Source organism: Canis aureus, chromosome 38 (assembly GCF_053574225.1).
Source record: "Canis aureus isolate CA01 chromosome 38, VMU_Caureus_v.1.0, whole genome shotgun sequence".
NCBI lineage: Eukaryota > Metazoa > Chordata > Mammalia > Carnivora > Canidae > Canis > Canis aureus.
In genome coordinates this window covers 18,065,441-18,089,029 of record NC_135648.1, presented here as the reverse complement: position 1 = coordinate 18,089,029, position 23,589 = coordinate 18,065,441, and the positions used below count along the sequence as shown (strand labels likewise).

Below are 23,589 nucleotides of genomic sequence, written 5' to 3'. Positions count from 1 at the left end.
AACTCAGGAAAATTTTCTATAGGATCAGTTATCCTTATTTTAAAAATCCTTACTACTTAGCATTATATTATGTATATATGCACATCTTTCAAATAAATATGCCAAAGAAGCATTAAGCTGGATAAAAGATTTATCCTAAGACAGCATGATTACGTATCTTTTTATACAGTCTTCTACAACAGTACTCATATTAGTACTTCTCCATTTGTACTTAAATTATATTTGTTTTTGTTCTGACTGTATTCTAAATCCTAAATACTTTTATACAATGCCAAGAAACCCCTTAAATTATAATGTCTTTGTAGCACTGAAATTATGGAATTAATCAGTAGAGTGGGATTTAAGTAACTTCATTAATTTATGCCTCTGAGCTTAAGTGAAAGATAAAAATAAATGATTTTCAGAATCCTGTAGGAAATCCTTGCTCCTGTGTCCCCTTCCAAATCAACAAAACTAAATAGGACTAATCTTAGATCTACAGTTCAGACTTCTAGCCAGGCCATCTACTGTTGCCTACTTTATTGACAAATCAGAACCTTTGGATATCGACATCATGAACTTTCAATTCAAAAGACCTAGCCCCTAATCAACATTTTTTAATAAATCAAATAGAACCGAATGAGATGTTAGTCCTAAAACCTGAATCCGTAATCTATACATCTAAAGAAATACATCATATGGACTTGGAAATAGACACTTCTTTAAGAAGGGAAGTTACAATGGCAAATGATGACAAAGCCCCTCTAAGCAGTGACCAAGGAAAAATGTTTCCTGGCCTTGCAAGAGGTCTGTCTTTATTGAAGAGATGCAAATATCAACCTCTCTTACTCTAATACCATTAAATGTTTGAAGGATATAAGTTAATATGTCACTGGGCATATGATCTCCCATGAGCTTCTTTACAGAAAGAACATGGATATGCCAGATATAGGGAGTTGAATATCCAGTGTTCTTGGCAATTACAGTGTAAATTAATAAATCAGCATTTAGCATTTCGAATGCTCCTCTTATAAGCTTGAATAATAAATCTCTCATGGTATTACTACCTAGGTTTTTTTAGCCTTTCTCTGGGCCCTAGCAAATTAATAAGGAAATGCCAACCTATTAGGCAACCTGGGACCCATGCAACTAATCATCCCCAGGGTATATAACGTTCTGTATCACTGTTCATCATCCGCAGATCTGTTATATAACAAAAATGTTGGTGAAAATTCTTAAGTGAATTAGAACCAGACTATATGATTATGGACTGGTCCTTCAGTAATCCAAAGAGGGTTCCAGTGTAAAATACAAATGTAATCCCACCAGTATCCCATAATGATGCATATTTTGGCAAAATCTACTATACTCTGACCTTTATGTTGATATTTATAAAGTTTTAAAAAATATATCATACAAACTTTCAAAAATACTAATAATGACTCTGAATGTTTAGAAATAAATGTGTAAACACAGGTCTCCCAAAATTTGGTTATCTACCAATTTATTGGAAAATAGTAATTACATCCATTACATTTAATAGAGATAAAGAAAAAAATGTTACCAAAATAAATTTAATTAACTAAGTTAAGCTTTTACTGTTTATTTTTCCTATTAAAGTAACTTTTGTAGGGGAAAAAATGTGACAATGTACGAAAGTTCTTGACAAATTATGGTGTAGCCACAAATTTACTATCAGAATGGTTGGTTATCACAATGTAGTTCTTTTTAAAACTCAATGATTCCTAAGGACACTTAAATATTTAAGATAAAATTATATTTTAAACATATCAGAAGCTGAATTTTGTTTACTAAGACAACTAAAAGCCTTCCATATAACAGAAGTTCAAATTCTTCTGAAAGGTCAAAGAACTGTTTTAGTTCTCAAATTTGATATATTAAAATATATAAGGAATTCAATTCAGAATGTTTATAGCAATGTATATAAGACAGAAATGACAACAAGACACTGAAAGACTGAAGCAGCTACCAAATTTAAGATGGTAAATCATTAAATGGATAGTGTCCAGAAATCACTGTTTCTAAATCATATCAGATTATTTCTGACTTAAAAATTTGTAAAATAATAAATTGACTTGATTTCAAAACAACTGTTTGTTCTTTTATGTAAAAATCTAAATGTAAAGAACAAACTTTTTCAGTGACAACATAAAATATGACAACTTCAATAGTGAGATAATTATCTGATGCCTATGATATGCCTTTTATCTCCAATGAAGTAAAAAATAAAAATCTTAATAAAGCTTTAATTCCTTAGCATTTCAAATGAATTTCTTCAATTTATTCACAGCAAAGCAACATTCTGAAATTTCAAATAAGAACTTAGTTTCTAAATACTAAGGCTTGTCCAGACCAGAAGAGTTTAAAAACAGATACTTAAAATAAACGCAGAACAGTCACTCACAGAGGAACATGAGAAGCAGGAAAGACAAGAAGAACAACACTAAAAGAAACATCCATCAAGAAAAAGACCTGGAAAAGAAACCAAAACTTAGAATTAAAGATCAAATGAGGTTTGGCAGGTTGGGGAGAAGGAAGGGAAGGGGATGAACTAACTAGAAATGCAATGAGTATTAAGACAAATATAATTAAGACAACATAGAAAATAAAATTTGAATGTAGGGTTTATATAAAAGATTGAAATTCCTCAAGGATTTGAATCAGTTTATGAAGACCCGGAAATTGATACAGCAAACTAAAGCTCAGCCAACAACCAACAGAAAAATACCTATCAAGGAAATATTTAAACATCCAACCATAGAATGTTATTAAATATACTAGGTCTTTTTCATATGAACAAACTGATTCAAATCATTTAGTCATGAATTAAGGTAATATTAACTTTTTTCCTCAAAATAATGAAGAGAAATATATAACAAAATAAAGTCATGTCTGTGTTAACTAACAATGGTGGCTAGTCTAAAAACATACTTGAGAAGGAGTTAGAATTTAAAAATGATGAAATATGTTCAATGAATTGAAATTGTACTGATGAAGGTAAACAGAAATGGGAATAAAACACTATACTGTACTATGTCCAAGAGAGGTTTTTTTAAAAACTTTGCTTTTGTGCACATCTGGGTCATAAATAGCTATAGCATTACACAATGGAATTATAATCCAACTGAAATCTGACAGTATTAACTTTCATCATGCTGTTAACAAAATATTATATTTCCAAGCTAGTTTCTATTTTCTTCTGTTCTTACAGTGATCAATATTAAAACACTGAAAAATGTGACATTAACATTGTTATTAAAAATTATACAAAAGTTTCTAGATTACTGCCAACAGTGTCTATGTTTCTTTCAAAAATAAGTCTCAGAAGTTTTGGGACCATGTTATTATTAACTACACGGTCATGAGTATTTTAAAGACATCTTATATATTATTAAAAATCTCAAAAAAAAAATCTCTAAGACACCTTGGATAAATGAATAATTATTCTTTAAAGAAATGCAAAGGTAAATTAATGGAATTTAATTGTATAAACACCAAAAGTAGCATCTACTGTGCAATGGATTTTTCAGTAAAGCTCAATAAAATACATAAACTAAAAGAAACAAAAAGCGTTATTATAAAAATAACGTACTTTATATGCATTAAAATTTCCTGCCACCTGTTACCATGTTTTTGAAATTATTTTTTCTTGAATCAGATCAGCATCAAATGTTGATTATGCTAACAAATAATAAGGTAAAATCAGATTTTAGTATCTCTCCACCACAAAAGGAGCATTAGTGTAAGGAGATTAATACACACTCCTCTAAATAAGTGTTCAATCTAAGTAGTACCCAACTAAAAAAAGGAGAGGAGGGTATTTTCTGTATTATTCAGTATAAAAGTTCACAAAATGTTACATATGTTTAATATAAAAATATTCCTCAATAACTAATTAATTCAGTGCTACAAGCAAACAGCACTGAAAAGAACAATGTGAACAAGGTATACCTATACAGTTGCAAACCTTGAAATGAATGTCAGAGGAAGTTATTATAATACCATTTTTCACATGACAAAACAGATGCCTAATTTGCTGCAACAGCCAACAAATCACAACAGAAAGCTCTCTCTTTTTAGACACAGTCCAGATCTATAATGAGCTCATTAAAAAAAAAAAAAAAAAATCACTTGGGCAAAACTACTATATAAAAAGGATTTGAGAGATGTTTTGAGTATAGAAAAAAAAAATATTGTCTAAGTGATGAACTCTTAGAACAGTCTATAAAAATGCGGGGGAGGGGAGGAGCAAGATGGCGGAAGAGTAGGGTCCCCAAATCACCTGTCTCCACCAAATTACCTAGAAAACCTTCAAATTATCCTGAAAATCTATCAATTCGGCCTGAGATTTAAAGAGAGACCAGCTGGAACACTACAGTGAGAAGAGTTCGCGCTTCTATCAAGGTAGGAAGACGGGGAAAAAGAAATAAAGAAACAAAAGCCTCCAAGGGGGAGGGGCCCCGCGAGGAGCCGGGCTGAGGCCGGGGCGAGTGTCCCCAGGACAGGAGAGCCCCGTCCCGGAGGAGCAGGAGCTGCACCCACCTTCCCGGGGGAAAGGGGCTCGCGGGGAGTTGGAGCAGGACCCAGGAGGGCGGGGGGTGCCCTCCGGCTCCCCGGGACAGTAACAGACACCTGCGCCCCGGGAGAGTGCGCCGAGCTCCCTAAGGGCTGCGGGACCCGGAGCAGCTCGGGGGGGGGGGGGGGGGGGCAGCTCCGCGGAGGGGGCTGCGCGGCCCCGGGAGCAGCTCGGAGGGGCTCGGGCGGAGGAAGAGGCTCCGTGCAGAGGGGGCTGCGCGGTTCCAGGAGCAGCTCGGAGGGGCTCGGGCGGCAGCTCCGCGGAGGGGGCTGCGCGGCCCGGGAGCGCGAATCCAACAGCGCAAGCTCCGGAGCACAGGGCGCTGGGACACAGCCCAGGATCCGGCCTCCCCCGGGACAGGCAGAGGCCGGGAGGGCCCAGGACAGCGAGGACGCTCCTGCCCCAGCTGAGCAGATCAGCGGCCCCGCCCCGGAGCCTCCAGGCCCTGCAGACGGAGAGCTCCGGAGTTCCTGCCGGAGCTGAATCCAGGTTTCCAGAGCTGCCCCGCCACTGGGGCTGTTCCTCCTGCGGCCTCACGGGGTAAACGACCCCCACTGAGCCCTGCACCAGGCAGGGGCACAGCAGCTCCCCCAACTGCTAACACCTGAAAATCAGCACAACAGGCCCCTCCCCCAGAACACCAGCTAGACTGACAACTTCCAGGAGAAGCCAAGGGACTTAAAGTACACAGAATCAGAAGATACTCCCCGGTGGTCCTTTTTTTTTTTTTTTTTTCTTTTGTTTTGTTTTGCTTTTTGATTTGTTTCCTTCCCCCACCCCCTTTTTTTCTCCTTTCTTTTTCTTTCTCTTTTTCTTCTTTTCTTTTTTTCGTTTTTTTCTTCCCTTTTTTTTCTCTTTCTCTTTTCTTTCCTTCTTTCTCTCCTCTCTTTTTCTCTTTTTCCCAATACAACTTGCTTTTGGCCACTCTGCACTGAGCAAAATGACCAGAAGGAAAACCTCACATCAAAAGAAAGAATCAGAAACAGTCCTCTCTCCCACAGAGTTACAAAATCTGGATTACAATTCAATGTCAGAAAGCCAATTCAGAAGCACTATTATACAGCTACTGGTGGCTCTAGAAAAAAGTATAAAGGACTCAAGAGACTTCATGACTGCAGAATTTAGAGCTAATCAGGCAGAAATTAAAAATCAATTGAATGAGATGCAATCCAAACTAGAAGTCCTAACGACGAGGGTTAACGAGGTGGAAGAACGAGTGAGTGACATAGAAGACAAGTTGATAGCAAAGAGGGAAACTGAGGAAAAAAGAGACAAACAATTAAAAGACCATGAAGATAGATTAAGGGAAATAAACGACAGCCTGAGGAAGAAAAACCTACGTTTAATTGGGGTTCCCGAGGGCGCCGAAAGGGACAGAGGGCCAGAATATGTATTTGAACAAATTCTAGCTGAAAACTTTCCTAATCTGGGAAGGGAAACAGGCATTCAGATCCAGGAAATAGAGAGATCCCCCCCCTAAAATCAATAAAAACCGTTCAACACCTCGACATTTAATAGTGAAGCTTGCAAATTCCAAAGATAAAGAGAAGATCCTTAAAGCAGCAAGAGACAAGAAATCCCTGACTTTTATGGGGAGGAGTATTAGGGTAACAGCAGACCTCTCCACAGAGACCTGGCAGGCCAGAAAGGGCTGGCAGGATATATTCAGGGTCCTAAGTGAGAAGAACATGCAACCAAGAATACTTTATCCAGCAAGGCTCTCACTCAAAATGGAAGGAGAGATAAAGAGCTTCCAAGACAGGCAGCAACTAAAAGAATATGTGACCTCCAAACCAGCTTAGCAAGAAATTTTAAGGGGGACTCTTAAAATTCCCCTATAAGAAGAAGTTCAGTGGAACAGTCCACAAAAACAAGGACTGAATAGATATCATGATGACACTAAACTCGTATCTCTCAATAGTAACTCTGAATGTGAACGGGCTTAATGACCCCATCAAAAGGCGCAGGGTTTCAGACTGGATAAAAAAGCAGGACCCATCTATTTGCTGTCTACAAGAGACTCATTTTAGACAGAAGGACACCTACAGCCTGAAAATAAAAGGTTGGAGAACCATTTACCATTCGAATGGTCCTCAAAAGAAAGCAGGGGTAGCCATCCTTGTATCAGATAAACTAAAATTTACCCCAAAGACTGTAGTGAGAGATGAAGAGGGACACTATATCATACTTAAAGGATCTATTCAACAAGAGAACTTAACAATCCTCAATATATATGCCCCGAATGTGGGAGCTGCCAAATATATAAATCAATTATTAACCAAAGTGAAGAAATACTTAGATAATAATACACTTATACTTGGTGACTTCAATCTAGCTCTTTCTATACTCGATAGGTCTTCTAAGCACATCTCCAAAGAAACGAGAGCTTTAAATGATACACTGGACCAGATGGATTTCACAGATATCTACAGAACTTTACATCCAAACTCAACTGAATACACATTCTTCTCAAGCGCACATAGAACTTTCTCCGGAATAGACCACATATTGGGTCACAAATCGGGTCTGAACCGATACCAAAAGATTGGGATTGTCCCCTGCATATTCTCAGACCATAATGCCTTGAAATTAGAACTAAATCACAACAAGAAGTTTGGAAGGACCTCAAACACGGGGAGGTTAAGGACCATCCTGCTAAAAGATAAAAGGGTCAACCAGGAAATTAAGGAAGAATTAAAAAGTTTCATGGAAACTAATGAGAATGAAGATACAACCGTTCAAAATCTTTGGGATGCAGCAAAAGCAGTCCTAAGGGGGAAATACATCGCAATACAAGCATCCATTCAAAAACTGGAAAGAACTCAAATACAAAAGCTAACCTTACACATAAAGGAGCTAGAGAAAAAACAGCAAATAGATCCTACACCTAAGAGAAGAAGGGAGTTAATAAAGATTCGAGCAGAACTCAATGAAATCGAGACCAGAAGAACTGTGGAACAGATCAACAGAACCAGGAGTTGGTTCTTTGAAAGAATTAATAAGATAGATAAACCATTAGCCAGCCTTATTAAAAAGAAGAGAGAGAAGACTCAAATTAATAAAATCATGAATGAGAAAGGAGAGATCACTACCAACACCAAGGAAATACAAACGATTTTAAAAACCTATTATGAACAGCTATACGCCAATAAATTAGGCAATCTAGAAGAAATGGATGCATTCCTGGAAAGCCACAAACTACCAAAACTGGAACAGGAAGAAACAGAAAACCTGAACAGGCCAATAACCAGGGAGGAAATTGAAGCAGTCATCAAAAACCTCCCAAGACACAAGAGTCCAGGGCCAAATGGCTTCCCAGGGGAATTTTATCAAACGTTTAAAGAAGAAACCATACCTATTCTCCTAAAGCTGTTTGGAAAGATAGAAAGAGATGGAGTACTTCCAAATTCGTTCTATGAGGCCAGCATCACCTTAATTCCAAAACCAGACAAAGACCCCACCAAAAAGGAGAATTACAGACCAATATCCCTGATGAACATGGATGCAAAAATTCTCAACAAGATACTGGCCAATAGGATCCAACAATACATTAAGAAAATTATTCACCATGACCAAGTAGGATTTATCTCTGGACACAAGGCTGGTTCAACACCCGTAAAACAATCAATGTGATTCATCATATCAGCAAGAGAAAAACCAAGAACCATATGATCCTCTCATTAGATGCAGAGAAAGCATTTGACAAAATACAGCATCCATTCCTGATCAAAACTCTTCAGAGTGTAGGGATAGAGGGAACATTCCTCGACATCTTAAATGCCATCTATGAAAAGCCCACAGCAAATATCATTCTCAATGGGGAAGCACTGGGAGCCTTTCCCCTAAGATCAGGAACAAGACAGGGATGTCCACTCTCACCACTGCTGTTCAACATAGTACTGGAAGTCCTAGCCTCAGCAATCAGACAACAAAAAGACATTAAAGGTATTCAAATTGGCAAAGAAGAAGTCAAACTCTCCCTCTTCGCCGATGACATGATACTCTATATAGAAAACCCAAAAGTCTCCACCCCAAGACTGCTAGAACTCATACAGCAATTCGGTAGCGTGGCAGGATACAAAATCAATGCCCAGAAGTCAGTGGCATTTCTATACACTAACAATGAGACTGAAGAAAGAGAAATTAAGGAGTCAATCCCATTTACAATTGCACCCAAAAGCATAAGATACCTAGGAATAAACCTAACCAAAGATGTAAAGGATCTATACCCTCAAAACTATAGAACACTTCTAAAAGAAATTGAGGAAGACACAAAGAGACGGAAAAATATTCCATGCTCATGGATTGGCAGAATTAATATTGTGAAAATGTCAATGTTACCCAGGGCAATATACACATTTAATGCAATCCCTATCAAAATACCATGGACTTTCTTCAGAGAGTTGGAACAAATTATTTTAAGATTTGTGTGGAATCAGAAAAGACCCCGAATAGCCAGGGGAATTTTAAAAAAGAAAACCATATCTGAAAAAAAAAAAAAAAAAAAAAAAAAAAACCATATCTGGGGGCATCACAATGCCAGATCTCAGGTTGTACTACAAAGCTGTGGTTATCAAGACAGTGTGGTACTGGCACAAAAACAGACACATAGATCAGTGGAACAGAATAGAGAATCCAGAAGTGGACCCTGAACTTTATGGGCAACTAATATTCGATAAAGGAGGAAAGACTATCCATTGGAAGAAAGACAGTCTCTTCAATAAATGGTGCTGGGAAAATTGGACATCCACATGCAGAAGAATGAAACTAGACCACTCTCTTTCACCATACACAAAGATAAACTCAAAATGGATGAAAGATCTAAATGTGAGACAAGATTCCATCAAAATCCTAGAGAAGAACACAGGCAACACCCTTTTTGAACTCGGCCATAGTAACTTCTTGCAAGATACATCCACGAAGGCAAAAGACACAAAAGCAAAAATGAACTATTGGGACTTCATCAAGATAAGAAGCTTTTGCACAGCAAAGGATACAGTCAACAAAACTCAAAGACAACCTACAGAATGGGAGAAGATATTTGCAAATGACATATCAGATAAAGGGCTAGTTTCCAAGATCTATAAAGAACTTATTAAACTCAACACCAAAGAAACAAACAATCCAATCATGAAATGGGCAAAAGACATGAACAGAAATCTCACAGAGGAAGACACAGACATGGCCAACATGCATATGAGAAAATGCTCTGCATCACTTGCCATCAGGGAAATACAAATCAAAACCACAATGAGATACCACCTCACACCAGTGAGAATGGGGAAAATTAACAAGGCAGGAAACAACAAATTGTTGGAGAGGATGCGGAGAAAAGGGAACCCTCTTACACTGTTGGTGGGAATGTGAACTGGTGCAGCCACTCTGGAAAAATGGGTGGAGGTTCCTCAAACAGTTAAAAATATACCTGCCCTACGACCCAGCAATTGCACTGTTGGGGATTTACCCCAAAGATACAAATGCAATGAAACGCCGGGACACCTGCACCCCGATGTTTATAGCAGCAATGGCCACGATAGCCAAACTGTGGAAGGAGCCTCGGTGTCCAACGAAAGATGAATGGATAAAGAAGATGTGGTTTATGTATACAATGGAATATTCCTCAGCCATTAGAAATGACAAATACCCACCATTTGCTTCAACGTGGATGGAACTGGAGGGTATTATGCTGAGTGAAGTAAGTCAGTCGGAGAAGGACAAACATTAGATGTTCTCATTCTTTTGGGGAATATAAATAATAGTGAAAGGTAATGGAAGGGAGAAGAAATGTGTGGGAAATATCAGAAAGGGAGACAGAACGTAAAGACTGCTAACTCTGGGAAACGAACTAGGGGTGGTAGAAGGGAAGGAGGGCGGGGGGTGGGAGTGAATGGGTGACGGGCACTGGGGGTTATTCTGTATGTTAGTAAATTGAACACCAATAAAAAATAAATTAAAAAAAAAAGAACAGTCTATAAAAATGCAAATATTAGAAATAAACTATACAAAATATTAATATGTTAACACTTAAGTATTACTTCATTTAACAGGTAGTTAACATATAAAATTAACTTTCAAGACACAGAACAAGTTACTGACAGAAACCAAATGATGTTTTGTTTTGTTTAGGGGCTAGAACTTTATATTGCTCAGGCTGACAGAGGAAACACCCTGTTCCCTGAAATATCAAGATAGTCAACAAGTTTTGAAAATTATTTCAAGTGCAATATTCAAGCAGAATATGCCAATCTAAATATAGATGCAGACAATTATAGAATTATAAAAGTAATAGTCTTATTTATAATTCTATGACCACATATTAAAATCCCAATGCTGGGCAGTCAGCAGTTTAGCGCCGCCTTCGGCCCAGATGTGATCCTGGAGACCCAGGATCGAGTCCCACGTCAGGCTCCTTGCGGGGAGCCTGCTTCTCCCTCTGCCTGTGTCTCTGCCTCTCTCTCTCTGTGTCTTCCATGAATAAACAAATAAAATCTTTAAAAAAAAAAAATAAAATCCCAATGCTCTTTAATTTTTTAAGATTTTTAACTAAAGTATAGTTCACATATAGTGAAGTAGTTTCAATAGAAAAAACAGTGATTCAATAATTATATATATTATGAAATGTTCATCATGAAAAAAGTATTACAATACTGACTATATTCCCTATGCTGTACTTTTCATCCCTGTGACTTATTTTATAACCGGAAGTTTGTATCTCTTAATCCACTTCACCCATTTTACCCATCCCCCCACATACTTTTTTGATTGAATTAAACAATTTAAATCTAAATAAACGTCATTTCTTTAAAAAAAAAAATTTAAGTAAACTCTACACCAAAAATGTGGAGCTTGAACTCATGACCCTGAGATCAAGAGTTGCATGCTCCATCACATGAATAAAGAGGCGTCCCTCATTTCTTTTCATATATGAGCCCTAACAGGTAGATTAGAAATGCCTAACCTACCTAAGTTATCCCTCACTATATAACTTGTTTGTAGGAATTTTCTCTCACAGAACAAAGAACACAAAGATAAATATACACAGCCACAGTAAAAATGTACCAATTACTAGAGAGGAAAAGAGTTATCATCATATTTAAATAAGCTAGTCTTTGTAACTTTGAATAAACATGTTATCATTAAATGTAATATTAAATACATCAGTGAAAGTTGTCTACATTGATGCCTAAATCAAAGTAAGATTATATTCAAAATTATAAACTCATAATAAAAGTAACCATCATTTATTTACTGAGTCCTCTGTGCTAAGCATTTTTACATAGTGTCTCTTTTAGTCCTCAAAAAGATTATGACATAAGTTCTACTATCTTTATTACAAAATAAAAACAACACCACTTAAAAGAAAGGTTAAATAATCTCACCATCATTAGTGGCATAATGTGGAAGAGTTGTGATTCAAAGCCAGGACTAACTTCAAATCCTTAAATATATAGTGCTTTCAACTGATTACCCTTCTCTTTAACAAGATAACACTGCCTTTATTTAGATCAAGAATTTCAAACTGAAAGGCCAGTAGGGTCTAAGAAGGTAGTACTGTTGACCCTTGAACACAGGTCTGAGCTGCACAAATGCACTTCTGTGTGGATTTTTTTAATGGTACAGTATCATAATGTATTTCTGTTCCTTATTTTTAAACATTTTCTTTTCTCTAGCTTACTTTATTGTAAGATACAGTATATAATACATCTAACATACAAAATATGTGTTAGAGTTATCTAAGGCTTCCAATCAACAGTAGGCTTTTAGTAGTTAAGTTTGGGCAAGTCAAAAGTTATACGCAGATTTTCAACTGAATGCAGTGGGTGGAGGGTGTCAGTACCTGTACCCTCAGTGTTGTTTAGGGGCCAACTGTATAAATAAGTGAAGAAGACTAGATTAAAGATAACACAGCAATGAGGCCTTTGGGCAACCTAAAGAAAATACCCCATCTAAAGGTAGTCATTATTTGGATCAGTGTGGCTCTTATTACATAGACTATAGACCCAGTACATAGTTATGCCAGATAGCTTTTCAAAAGAAGCTGAAAATCCAAACTGCTTTTGTGACATACTTTTATTTTTTAATCTTAGTGCATAAAATAAAATTTTAAATGACACTGAATGCCTCATAAAACATAAGTAGAACCACATTTAGATTGGCACAATGAATGATCCCAGAAGTATGCTAAGAGAGGCATATGATGTCAGTGTACCAGCAGGCACTATAAACAGGATGCATTTAACCCTGGGAAGAAATTTTCCCATACGCACCCTTAAAATCTACACAACAACATTTACATAAGCACTTAAAAAAATATTTGCTGAAGGAAAAGAAGGAAGGAAAGAAGAGCATTCAGTAAGAAAGTCTTCATCAACAGTCTCTGTCATCCGGTGGCCTAGACTCTAGACACAACTCTAGAGCATTACTGCTACCACAGCACTCCCGTAACACTCCAAGCAAAGATGAACAGTTAATTAACAATCAAATGAGAATGAAGGAACTTTATAAAACAGGGGATCTGAAAGGTTACTAATATATGCATTCCTGCTTAAGAATACAACTTTATACTGAGAGACTAAGATTCTGGATTTTTGTAAATAGTGGAAGTTGATGTGATTACACCTTGAATGTATATACTGAATGCCCACCCAAGTGCACTTACTATCAGGAAAACAGTTCCAAAAAAAAAAGGCTTATTATGAAAACTACAATGTCTTCTGGAGTCAACTCAAATAAGCTTTTGATCTGCACAGAGTGTAAAATGTTTCCTCAAAAATGAAGACAGCAAGGTAATTGAGAATCAGTGATATTAGTAAGAACAAAGAAAAGAATAAATAGGGGTTAAAGTATATGACCCTCCTACCTGAACATTAATAAGCTAGACTGGGAGGTTAAAATGAATTAGTTCTCAATTCAATTACCGAATCTTCACAAACAAGAAGAGTGAGCTGTGATCATATCTTTTTATTCCTTCTCCAGTGGAACCACAGATAAGTTTTTTGCCAACAAAGAATAGTCTTCATCATCTCCTCTTATTTTCTATATAATGAAAAGCACTGTCAAGTGGCACTTTCTTAGTTTACGATGGCACCTTTCACAGAAGGAATCCATGCAAATACATTCTAGTATCCCCAAACGAAATGGTTTCTACTCCCAACCCGTAACTGCTAGGATAGTTTCACTTAAACTGATTCTACACAATTATAGTTCTTTCCCATGTTCTCAAAAGGAGGAAAGAAAGGAGTAAACACTAGGGGGCAAACAAGCCTGGGAAGTGCATACTCTTGTCTTCCAATTTAGACATTCAGATATTAAAAATAAATTCCTATACCACAAAATTTCTTAAACATTATACAACCCAACTAACACATTTTGGTGAAAGTTACGAACTCAGAAAAGCCCTTTAGTAACTCCAACATCCATGTCTTATGCCACTATATTTCTTGGCCTAATTCAAAAGTTAACCAGACTCAAGTATACAAACTTGTAACTTTAAAGATACCTGGGCTTCTATTCTTATCATGAATTTCTATAAATTATTGTCTTCATAAAATATCGACAAATATTATTTAATACCTTGCCAGAGCCTTTTTTATAAATTTCAATAACTTGTGATTCTTATGAAATACCATCAAAACACATACTCCTTTCTAACAAATGAAGACAAAAAAATCAATTACATAAAAATTTTCTAGCCATCTGCACATATTGATTTAGTCTGATATCTAACAAGACTCTGGTGTCTTGAACTTAAAAGATATATAAACCAATCCTATTACAGGCTGGTACTAATTTTAGTAATTATGTAGATCAACCAAACATGTCAAACCCCTGAAAAACAGTGGTAGCTAAAATGAGCTCATATGTAAACTAGAAAGGAAGTCAGATCTGTGCAACAAAGCCTTTAACATATAAAAGCCTAGTGTGCGTCTGAGTGGATATCACAAGAGAAATTTTCTTCATTGGAGAGTAAGACAGAAAGAAAGTTGGTGAAACTCATAGACTCATAAATATTAGGTAATAATTCTAAACGAAAAAAAGGCAAAGAAGAACACTGCACTGGAAGCATAAGCTTGAGATTCAAGTAAAAATAAACAATTATCAGAGCAACTTCAAAGCTTTCAAGTTCAAAACTCTGCATGTATTCTCTAACAACTGCTAAAATGAATCAGGTCACAAACAGTACAGATATTCAAAAAAGATATTAAAATATGGAAAGAACCAACAATTAACCCATTTTTAGTCTTTCTGCTCCATTTCTACACAATGTCTTTATGTGATTATTTCTGTAAAAACAAACACCATAAATTTGTTTAAATTCGCCTTTAAGTATATTTAGAAGCAAAGTCTAAGGAGGAAGCAGAGCCGTATCATTCTCTTACAGTTTAACTAAGAAGCTGTCCTTGGATTTTAAAAAAGCATCACTATAAAAACTATCACTGATTTTACTATTTGCATAGAAGCTCAGTAATGAAATCCATTTCACTGCATTTCAGATGAGACAAAAGTTAAAAGAACAATGACCACAAAGACAAAAAAAAAAACTTACCCTGATGGTTACACCTAAAGATAACAACAATAAGATAAAGATAAAGATAAAGATAAAGATAACAACAAAGATAGCAGTTTCAAAATAATTCACTTAGGGAATGGCCAGGAGGCAAGTTCTATTCCCAAGAAAATGTCAGTAAATGAATCTTTTAAAAATTAAAGTTAAATCTTATAGCCATGAGTTACATTTTGAAGTCAGGAAGAACTGGGCAGATCTCATAAGATGAGTGTATCTACTCTTTTACCACCCTCCCCTCATTCACTATGCTATGGAGACATATGCCTTCATACTGTTACTCCACTGGGACTCAATCTTGCCCCTTGAGCAGTCTTTCATAGAATGCTTTTCTACAAGGTCTGTGCTCAACAGTCACCTGCTCAGAGATGCCTCTCTGACTACTCTCTCTACAAAAAGCCCTGTTTGTCTTATTCATAGCTATAGTCCCAGTGACTAGAACAGGGGCTGACACAAATGCTCAATAAGTACTTGTTATGTGAATTGATGATACAATTCAATCATACAAAAACAAATCTGATGACAACTTAAAAACAAGTGCATTAGCAAAATATCTAATAATTCCAATTTGAAGTCCAGGAAAAGAAAAAAAAAGATCAACTTTTAATATCAGATTCTCCATATTTATTTGCTATCTGCTCTGGAAAGCAAGACAAGATATATCTTAATTCTGAGAAATCACAGCAAATATATGATGATTCCATGTCATACTGAGTCCTCAAAGATCTGATGATTTATAAACAAAGACAAAGTAAGTTTGGTATTAGCTTTAATATAGGTACTCTAATACATATACGCAGTATTTTAAAGTACACTAATAATCTGTAATATAAATACTCAAAACAAGGTTAACAGAATTCCTTCCCTACATCACCAAGTCCTATCTATTACTGACAAAACAAAAATTAAGTGTTAAATACAGCCTCGTCAGAACATCCAGAAATTACCACTTTTAGGGCGTTAAAAAAAAATACAAAGTAAGTCTGCTAAAAGTGAGATAAAGGTTTAAAATTGTGGACATCTAAGTAGTTGATTCTGGCAAGCATGCACTTTGTTAAGTATCACATCAACCATTACAACCTGTTTGTTTTTTAAAGAGCATAAGGCATTACATTTTAAAGAACATAAAATACTGTGGAAAACAATTCTCCCCATTTGGACCTCTGTAACTCCTCACTGGCATTAAATACCCTACCCAGGTAACAACCATCCTACTTGGAAGTTAATCAAAACAGCTTTTATTTACACACACTCAACACAGGTAAGCCAAAAAAAAAAAAAAAAAAAAAAAGGATATCCACAAATCAAATAATCACCGTACAGATCTATCAGCACAATTAGTCCTTAAAGATAAACATTTGAAAGAGAAAATAATGGAGAATAAAAATTTTCTTCAACATCTGCTACTCACATAAAACGTCTGGAACAAAAGAATCTCTGTAGTCGAAGTGACTTACCGTTACAGATTTCAGTGTCATACCATGGTAGGTGCCCATAGTGTCGATTTTGAAACCTTCCGTTTCTACAAAGAAAGGGGATCTGATATTAGATTTTATGTATTTTGCAATCAATGGTAAACCTAAAGTAATAATCTGTGTTATAATCTGACAGTTTAGTAGTATAAAAAAACAATCAAATACGCTATACATATAACGTTAAATGACATACCTATGAAGATAAAAATTTTAAAAGGGATACTAGTCCCAAAATATATTCAGTATATGCCAGGAAGGCCTTTGTGTAGAAGTTGATTAATACTAGTTCTACAGGGATGCCTGGGTGACTCAGGGGTTGAGTGTCTGCCTTCGGCTCAGGGTGTGACCCCAGAGTCCCGGGATTGAGTCCCACATCGGGCTCCCTGCACGGAGCCTGCTTCTCCCACTGCCTATGTCTCTACCTCTCTCTCTCTCTCTCTCTCTCTGTCTTCTCTGTGTCTCTCATGAATAAATAAATAAAATCTTTTAAAAAAATACTAATTCTACAATTGTGTTCAAAAGTTTTAATATTTTGGGAATAAACACTTTATAACCTCTCTCAATTATTTACTTTTAATGCTCAATTACAGTAGCACTAAAAGCTTCCAGTGTTATGAGAAGGCCTTAAAATATGTTTCAAAATTACAATCATAGGCATAAGTTACATAATTTGTAGAAAAGCAATGCTGTAAATAATGATAAAGGTTCCAGAACAGTCTCAAAATGCCTTTCTGTAAAGGGACTTACATTAAGTAGTTTTCACATTGCAAGCTCTATGTCTCTATCACAACTACTGAATTTTGCAGGTACATTGCAAAAGATAAACAAAATATGTAAACAACTGGGCATGGCCTGATTTGGCCCACAGAGGATCAGATTTGGTCCATGGGCTGTAATATACCAACCCTACTTAACAAAATTCATTCCACAGGAAAAACACTGCAGTGAATAAAAGAATGAACCACTATATTTCTACAGCATGTATTCACAGTACATGCCGTTAAGCAGTAAATGAAGTCAGCACACAAAATTCACTGTATAGAAGCAATATATCCTTTAATAATATTTAAATGGAGATTTCAGATTATGCAGGAAAAAAACAGAAAAGGTAAAGTTCCAGTTGCTTCTACCTCATTTTTCTCATAAATCAAGATAAATGAAGATCCCAAGAGAAATTACAATTAGTGCCACTTCACTAACTACCACACTACCATGGAAATGGTTCACTATTGCATTAGGCAATACACCAAGTAGGCTATTGCAAAATAAGCCCTCATAGTTAACTAAAATCTATGCTTCCCAAGTTCTCAATGTATACATTAACAATTACAGAAACATGATTTGATATACAGAATCTCCAGTCTAAACTTCTGAGCAGAATATCAATAACAAAATATTTATGGATAGCTTATTATATACCAGTCACTATTCTAGACACATACTAGTTTTGTTTTTTAAAGATTTTATTTACTTATTCATGAGAGACAGAGAGAGTGAGGCAGAGACATAGGCAGAGGGAGAAGCAGGCTCCCCTCAGGGAGCCCGATGTGGGACTCCATCTCTGAACTCCAGGATCATGCCCTGAGCCATCTAGGTATCCCTAGACACTTACTGGCTTAATCCTCACAAGGAAGCTAAAAGATAGATACTATTACTATTACTAGTATTGCAATATAACACAAGAGGAAATTCAAACAGAATGCAGTAGAAGTAATTTACTAAAATTCACACAAGTAACTGTGACATAGGCAATCTGGATCCAGAACCCATGCAGTTAACCAGGGGCTGGCAATAAGGGGACAGGGGCGGGGAGGGAGTGTGCTCTCATATTCGCACATGGTGGGGAAGAGAGGAAGAGGAAGAGAGAATTCCAAGTAGATCCGCACCCACTGAGAGCCCAACGTGGGGCTCAATCTCACAACTCTGAGATCATGTATGCCCTAAGCCGAAATCAAGAATCAGACACTGAACTGAATGAGCCTTCCCAGGCATCCACAGGGGATGGCAAACTTATTCTGTGAAAGTCCAGATAATATTTTAAGGCTCTACAGGCTGCACGATCTCTGTCACAATTCAACACTGCTGTCACAGCACCAAGAACCATAGATAATACACAAATGAATGCCACTGTGTTCTAGCAAAAGTTTATTTATAATATGTAATGGGCCAGATTTGGCTTGCAGATGTTTGCCAACACCTGCTCATAAATATTAGGTCCCATTACCTCTCACATTCAGCAGCACTATAGTAAGGGGAATATAAAAATTAAGTAACCTGCCTTCTTTTCCTTTGAATCTCTCCTGGTCATATCTGTTGTAGGCAGCTGGGATAGGCTGTTTGGTACGCAACGTGGGATCCTGTAGAAAAATTAATTATGAGCTAAATGTTAATATTTTAAATTGTTATATAAAACTCAGAATAAAAATCAATATAAGTGTAATATTTTCTAAGCTTTTTTCTTACAATAGCCAGTAAGACATAGTGGGGAGTCATTTGATACTTATTTTCAAGACATTGTTTACTGGTAGAAAATTACCATTGCTATCAAGGAAAAAGGCAAAGGACTCCAAGGTAAACTTGTATCATGGCAAAATGCAAGGCTCTTACAAACTGCAGAAATAAAATAGGTGTGCTTAATAATTTTATTATTATTTAAATGTCTTTATGAAATAGTAAACCCCAATTATGAACTGTTTTTAACAAAAAAAACCCTAATTCAAGGCTTACTGAATTGACATTTTAGAGCCTTTTAACTAAATTATTCTCCAAATTGTTATTAATCCTTAAATAAATATAACAAACTCACTATAAATGTACGAGATAAGACTAAAGTTAATAAAGGTGTTATTTGTTAAAATACTTAGAGTAAGTTGTCAATCCATAGATATAAACTTAATTCACAAATGCTTTATCTAAAATTCAGTCTATAGTAATCTAAAACAGCATATTTAAAGAATATTCCCAAAATTGCTTGGGAAATTCACAGTATTAAAAAAGATTAAAATACTTTTCATTGTGTTATAACAGCATGCTACCGTTAAGTATTAACCCAGATAAAAGACAGTTAATTCAAGACTGTCACTAGGTATACACTTCTATAGTTAAATGCCAAAATTAAAATTTTTATGTATATTAATGATTATGAAAATACAGAGAAAACTCGGTCACAAGGACAGTGGTTTAACTGTTTAAGGTCATACGTAAGTTTCCTACCAATTGCTATTCAAAACATCAACCAATTCATCATTATAAGAACTCTGTGTTTTACCATCACAGCATTTGTTTCACTACATTTTTTGTTTTTTACTCATCTCTATGTCCTACTAGACCTTAAGCTTACAGAGGGCAGGTATCGCTTGCATTTTTGTCAGCACACTGCCTGAAAATCATAGGCACTTGTACTTGCTGGAAAGTCAACTCAAGTATTAATCTGAATACCAATAAAAGTCCATTACCTCTAAAAAATTAAATACTACTAGATCTTACAAAGACTGAATTAGTGCTCTTTCAAATTTTAATATACTTACAGAAAATTTTATGTAACATAAAAAAAATTTTATTTGCATTTTTTTCCTTTGTAGAATCATGAAACTAGCTAGGATTTTCAACAAAACTGGAGGACATGCTTGAATTTAAACATAGGGCATATGCCATACATGAAATTTACTTTGAAGGGGTCCTAAGTGGCAAATCAATGAGTGAGGCAGTCAACTCTCCAAATGGCTTAATCTAAGGAACGACAAAAGAACCAAATGATCTGTGACCAGGAGAAACACAACACATACACCAGGAAGTCACAGATACCAATGACTTCAAAAAAAGCCCCAAAGTGGACTGTAATAGGGATTTATATCTCTAACAATGGTAATGATTCTCCCAAGCAACAATAAATAGGCCTGTTACTTTACAACTATCCAGAGGGCTTTTCCTAATTTACTCCTTTCAGATTCTAACCCAAGTATGTCTCCAGTAAGAATTATTGCTGAAGTAACTTTTTGTTTTGGCTGCTTGAAGTTTTTAAAATTATTGATGTTGGTTTGTCTTTTGACCCGCTTCATCTATTTCTCACACTTCCTACCCACTCCCACCCCTAGCAACCACCAATCAATCAGTCCTCTGTAACTATAAGATTATTTTGTTTTTAGATTCCACATATAAATGGCATCACAAGGTATGTCTTTCTCTAACTTACCTCACTTAGCATAATGCCCTCAAGGTCCATCTATGTTGTCACAAAAGTCATGATTACATTCTATTTTTATGGCTGAACATTTGTGTGTATATACCATAGTTTCTTTATCCATTCATTGCTCAATGGAAACTTGTTTCCATATCTTGGCTACTGTAAATAATGCTGCAATGAACATGAAGGTGCATATATCTTTTCAAGTTAGTGTTTGCATTTTCTTCAAATAAATACCCAGAAGCAGAATTGCTGGTTCATGCAGCAGTTCTATTTTTAATTTTTTGAGGAACTTACAGGGTGTTTTTCCTAGTGGCTATGCCAATTTACATTCCCACCAAGAGTGCACAAGGGTTCCTTTTGTTCCACATTCCTGCCAACACTTACTTTCTGTCTTTGATAACAGCCATTCTAACTTGTGTGAGGTGAGATCTCATGGAATCAATTTTAATGGTGTGGAAAATTCTCACATAGTTCAAGAATACTGAAGCAGCAGCAAAAGGTTTAAAAGCTACCAATCTGAAAACTTTAAGATGTTTTCAAAATTACAATACTGAAAAATAAGAGTCATTTTCATTAAAATTAATATACAAGCAGTGAAACATTCTTACCACAGGTGCTGCATTTGGTGCTGGTCGCTGTTCAGGTGCACGCCCTTCTTCTCTAGCTTTTACAGACTGAAGAATTGCAAAAATATTCTTGGAAAAATTCTAAAATATAAACGGATTTTAATTAGCCCACTTAAAATTAAATATTCAAGGCAATTAGGTTTACTTACTAAACCATTTCAGACTGTTTTCTTCCTATAACTTCTTCCCTACTACATCATTGAGGTGTTTTTTTTTTAACTATACACCAAAATAAAAATCGAACTACTACTAAAAACTTGATCTCTAAAGTAAATATTATAAACACACTATTATTCATTTTACTTAAACTGTTTAATTGGCTATAAATATATTCATATTCTGATCTATTCAAATGCAGAATGGGAATTAAGTGACTGATATAAAAATTAAATAGATTTGTTGTCAAGAGAGGCTTAATTCTTAAAGAAATCAATTACTATATCTTCTAGGTATAATAAACTCCAGTGCTAATCTCAGACTGCTAAAATTTATGAGAGATGTGCAAAGCTTTGAAATACTTCTTGTTAGGAGTCAATGTACACTTTTAAAAGATTTTGAAATTGTGAAGTATTTTTAAAAACTTGATTCATGCCAAGATACCAGCAGTTAACCAAACACTGCTTCTGCACCAGCAGTGCAAAAGTCAACACAGTAAAAAATAATTCTTTTTAAATAAACATCAACACAGTGACAAATGCAAAGTCACTTTTCTTTTTTTTAATAAAGACTTTATTTCTTTATTCATGAGAGACACAGAGAGAGAGGCAGAGACATAGGCAGAGGGAGAAGCAGGCTCATGAAGGGAGCCTGATGCAGGACTCAATCCTGGGACTCTGGGATCCCAACCTGAGCCAAAGGCAGAAGCTCAACCACTGAGCCACCCAGGTGCCCACCAAGAGGTTTTTTAGTGTTCAGAGGGTGAAAATGGTATACAGAAAGACTATCAAAATAGTTGCTTCTGATTTTTAAAAATGTTAATGCTCAAAGAAGCAAACCTAGCTACCAAACAATTTTTAAACTATTAGTTTATTCCTTAAATTGTAACGTGATGGCAACAACACTAAATTAAATTAGAGCACTAAGTTTTGAAATGATGGTAAAACCCTGCCACCTAGAGCTCAAAGAAAATTGTTCATTGCAGTTTTTGGAAAATTTAATGTTTGGTCTAAAAGTAAGATGGAGCACAGCACCTATGTTTTATTATTCCTTCACTATAACATTCAATTTTTTTGGCTATTATCATGAACATTAGTAGAACATAGGCAGGTTGCAATATTCAACTATTACCCATATTATACAGTGAAAATGAATATCAACATATTACTGTAAATAAGAAACCTGAAATTTATTTATATTCTCAGATTTCCCTATTATTCTAAGCTCTGGGGAATGATTCCTAATCTCGACTTTATAAAATATGTCAAAGTACAAAAGGACGAAAATTCTTTCCTTCATACACTCTTTTAGAGTAACCTAATTCCTACTAATGCAGCATAGTAAATTTACCTTGACTTGCCAAATGACCAACATCAAATTTTGCTTTCATTGGTAACCTCACACACTTCTACAAACTCTTTTACGAAAACATATTGACAAATGTGCATCAATGGAGAATTAACATTTAAGAGAAAATTGGGAGGTGAGGGAGAGAAAGATGAAAATATGTCAAACAATCAAAGCAATCTTTTTGGAGATGCATTAAGATACCAAACATCCAGTATCTTTCAAATTTCTGTCCTTAAAAATTTAAAGTATACATCTCCTTTAACCAGAAATTTGCTTCTAGGAGTTAATCTTCTTTTCTTGTATACACATAAATGCACAAAGGTACATGTACAAAGATGTTTTTTAATGCATTATTTCTAACTGTAAATAGAAAGGGAAGGACACACAGAGGGAGGAAAGGAGGAAAAAAGGTAGAGAAAAAAAAATCCCACACTCCTACAAAATAAAAAAAAAACTACCAAATGCCATTAATAAAAAATAAATGAATACTGATATATCCACACAACAGGATATAATGTATAAAAATACAGAAATAAATGACTGCTAATTTTCATAAGTTTCTACTTTGTGGGGAAAAAACTAATAACAGTATTAATTACCACACAGCTGGCCATCAATAGTCCCTGCTCATTAGGTTAAAGCAGAAATCTAATCAA

The 23,589-nt window shown here is 35.7% G+C and overlaps 1 protein-coding gene across 7 annotated transcripts in view; it reads right to left on the bottom strand.

Annotated features, from left to right (window-relative positions):
• Positions 1 to 23,589, bottom strand: part of CDC73 (cell division cycle 73) — a 253,894-nt gene that overhangs the window by 206,526 nt on the left and 23,779 nt on the right. For all 7 annotated transcript variants that reach the window (XR_013374102.1, XR_013374103.1, XR_013374106.1 and 4 more), the window contains exons 8-10: positions 21,410 to 21,508; positions 18,894 to 18,972; positions 16,598 to 16,662 (exon numbers count right to left, since the gene is read on the bottom strand). Coding sequence is in view for 1 of the 7 variants with exons in the window: in XM_077886718.1 (XP_077742844.1) it covers positions 16,598 to 16,662; positions 18,894 to 18,972; positions 21,410 to 21,508 (243 nt within the window). In the remaining 6 variants the exon portion in view is untranslated. The remainder of the gene's footprint in view (positions 1 to 16,597; positions 16,663 to 18,893; positions 18,973 to 21,409; positions 21,509 to 23,589) is intronic.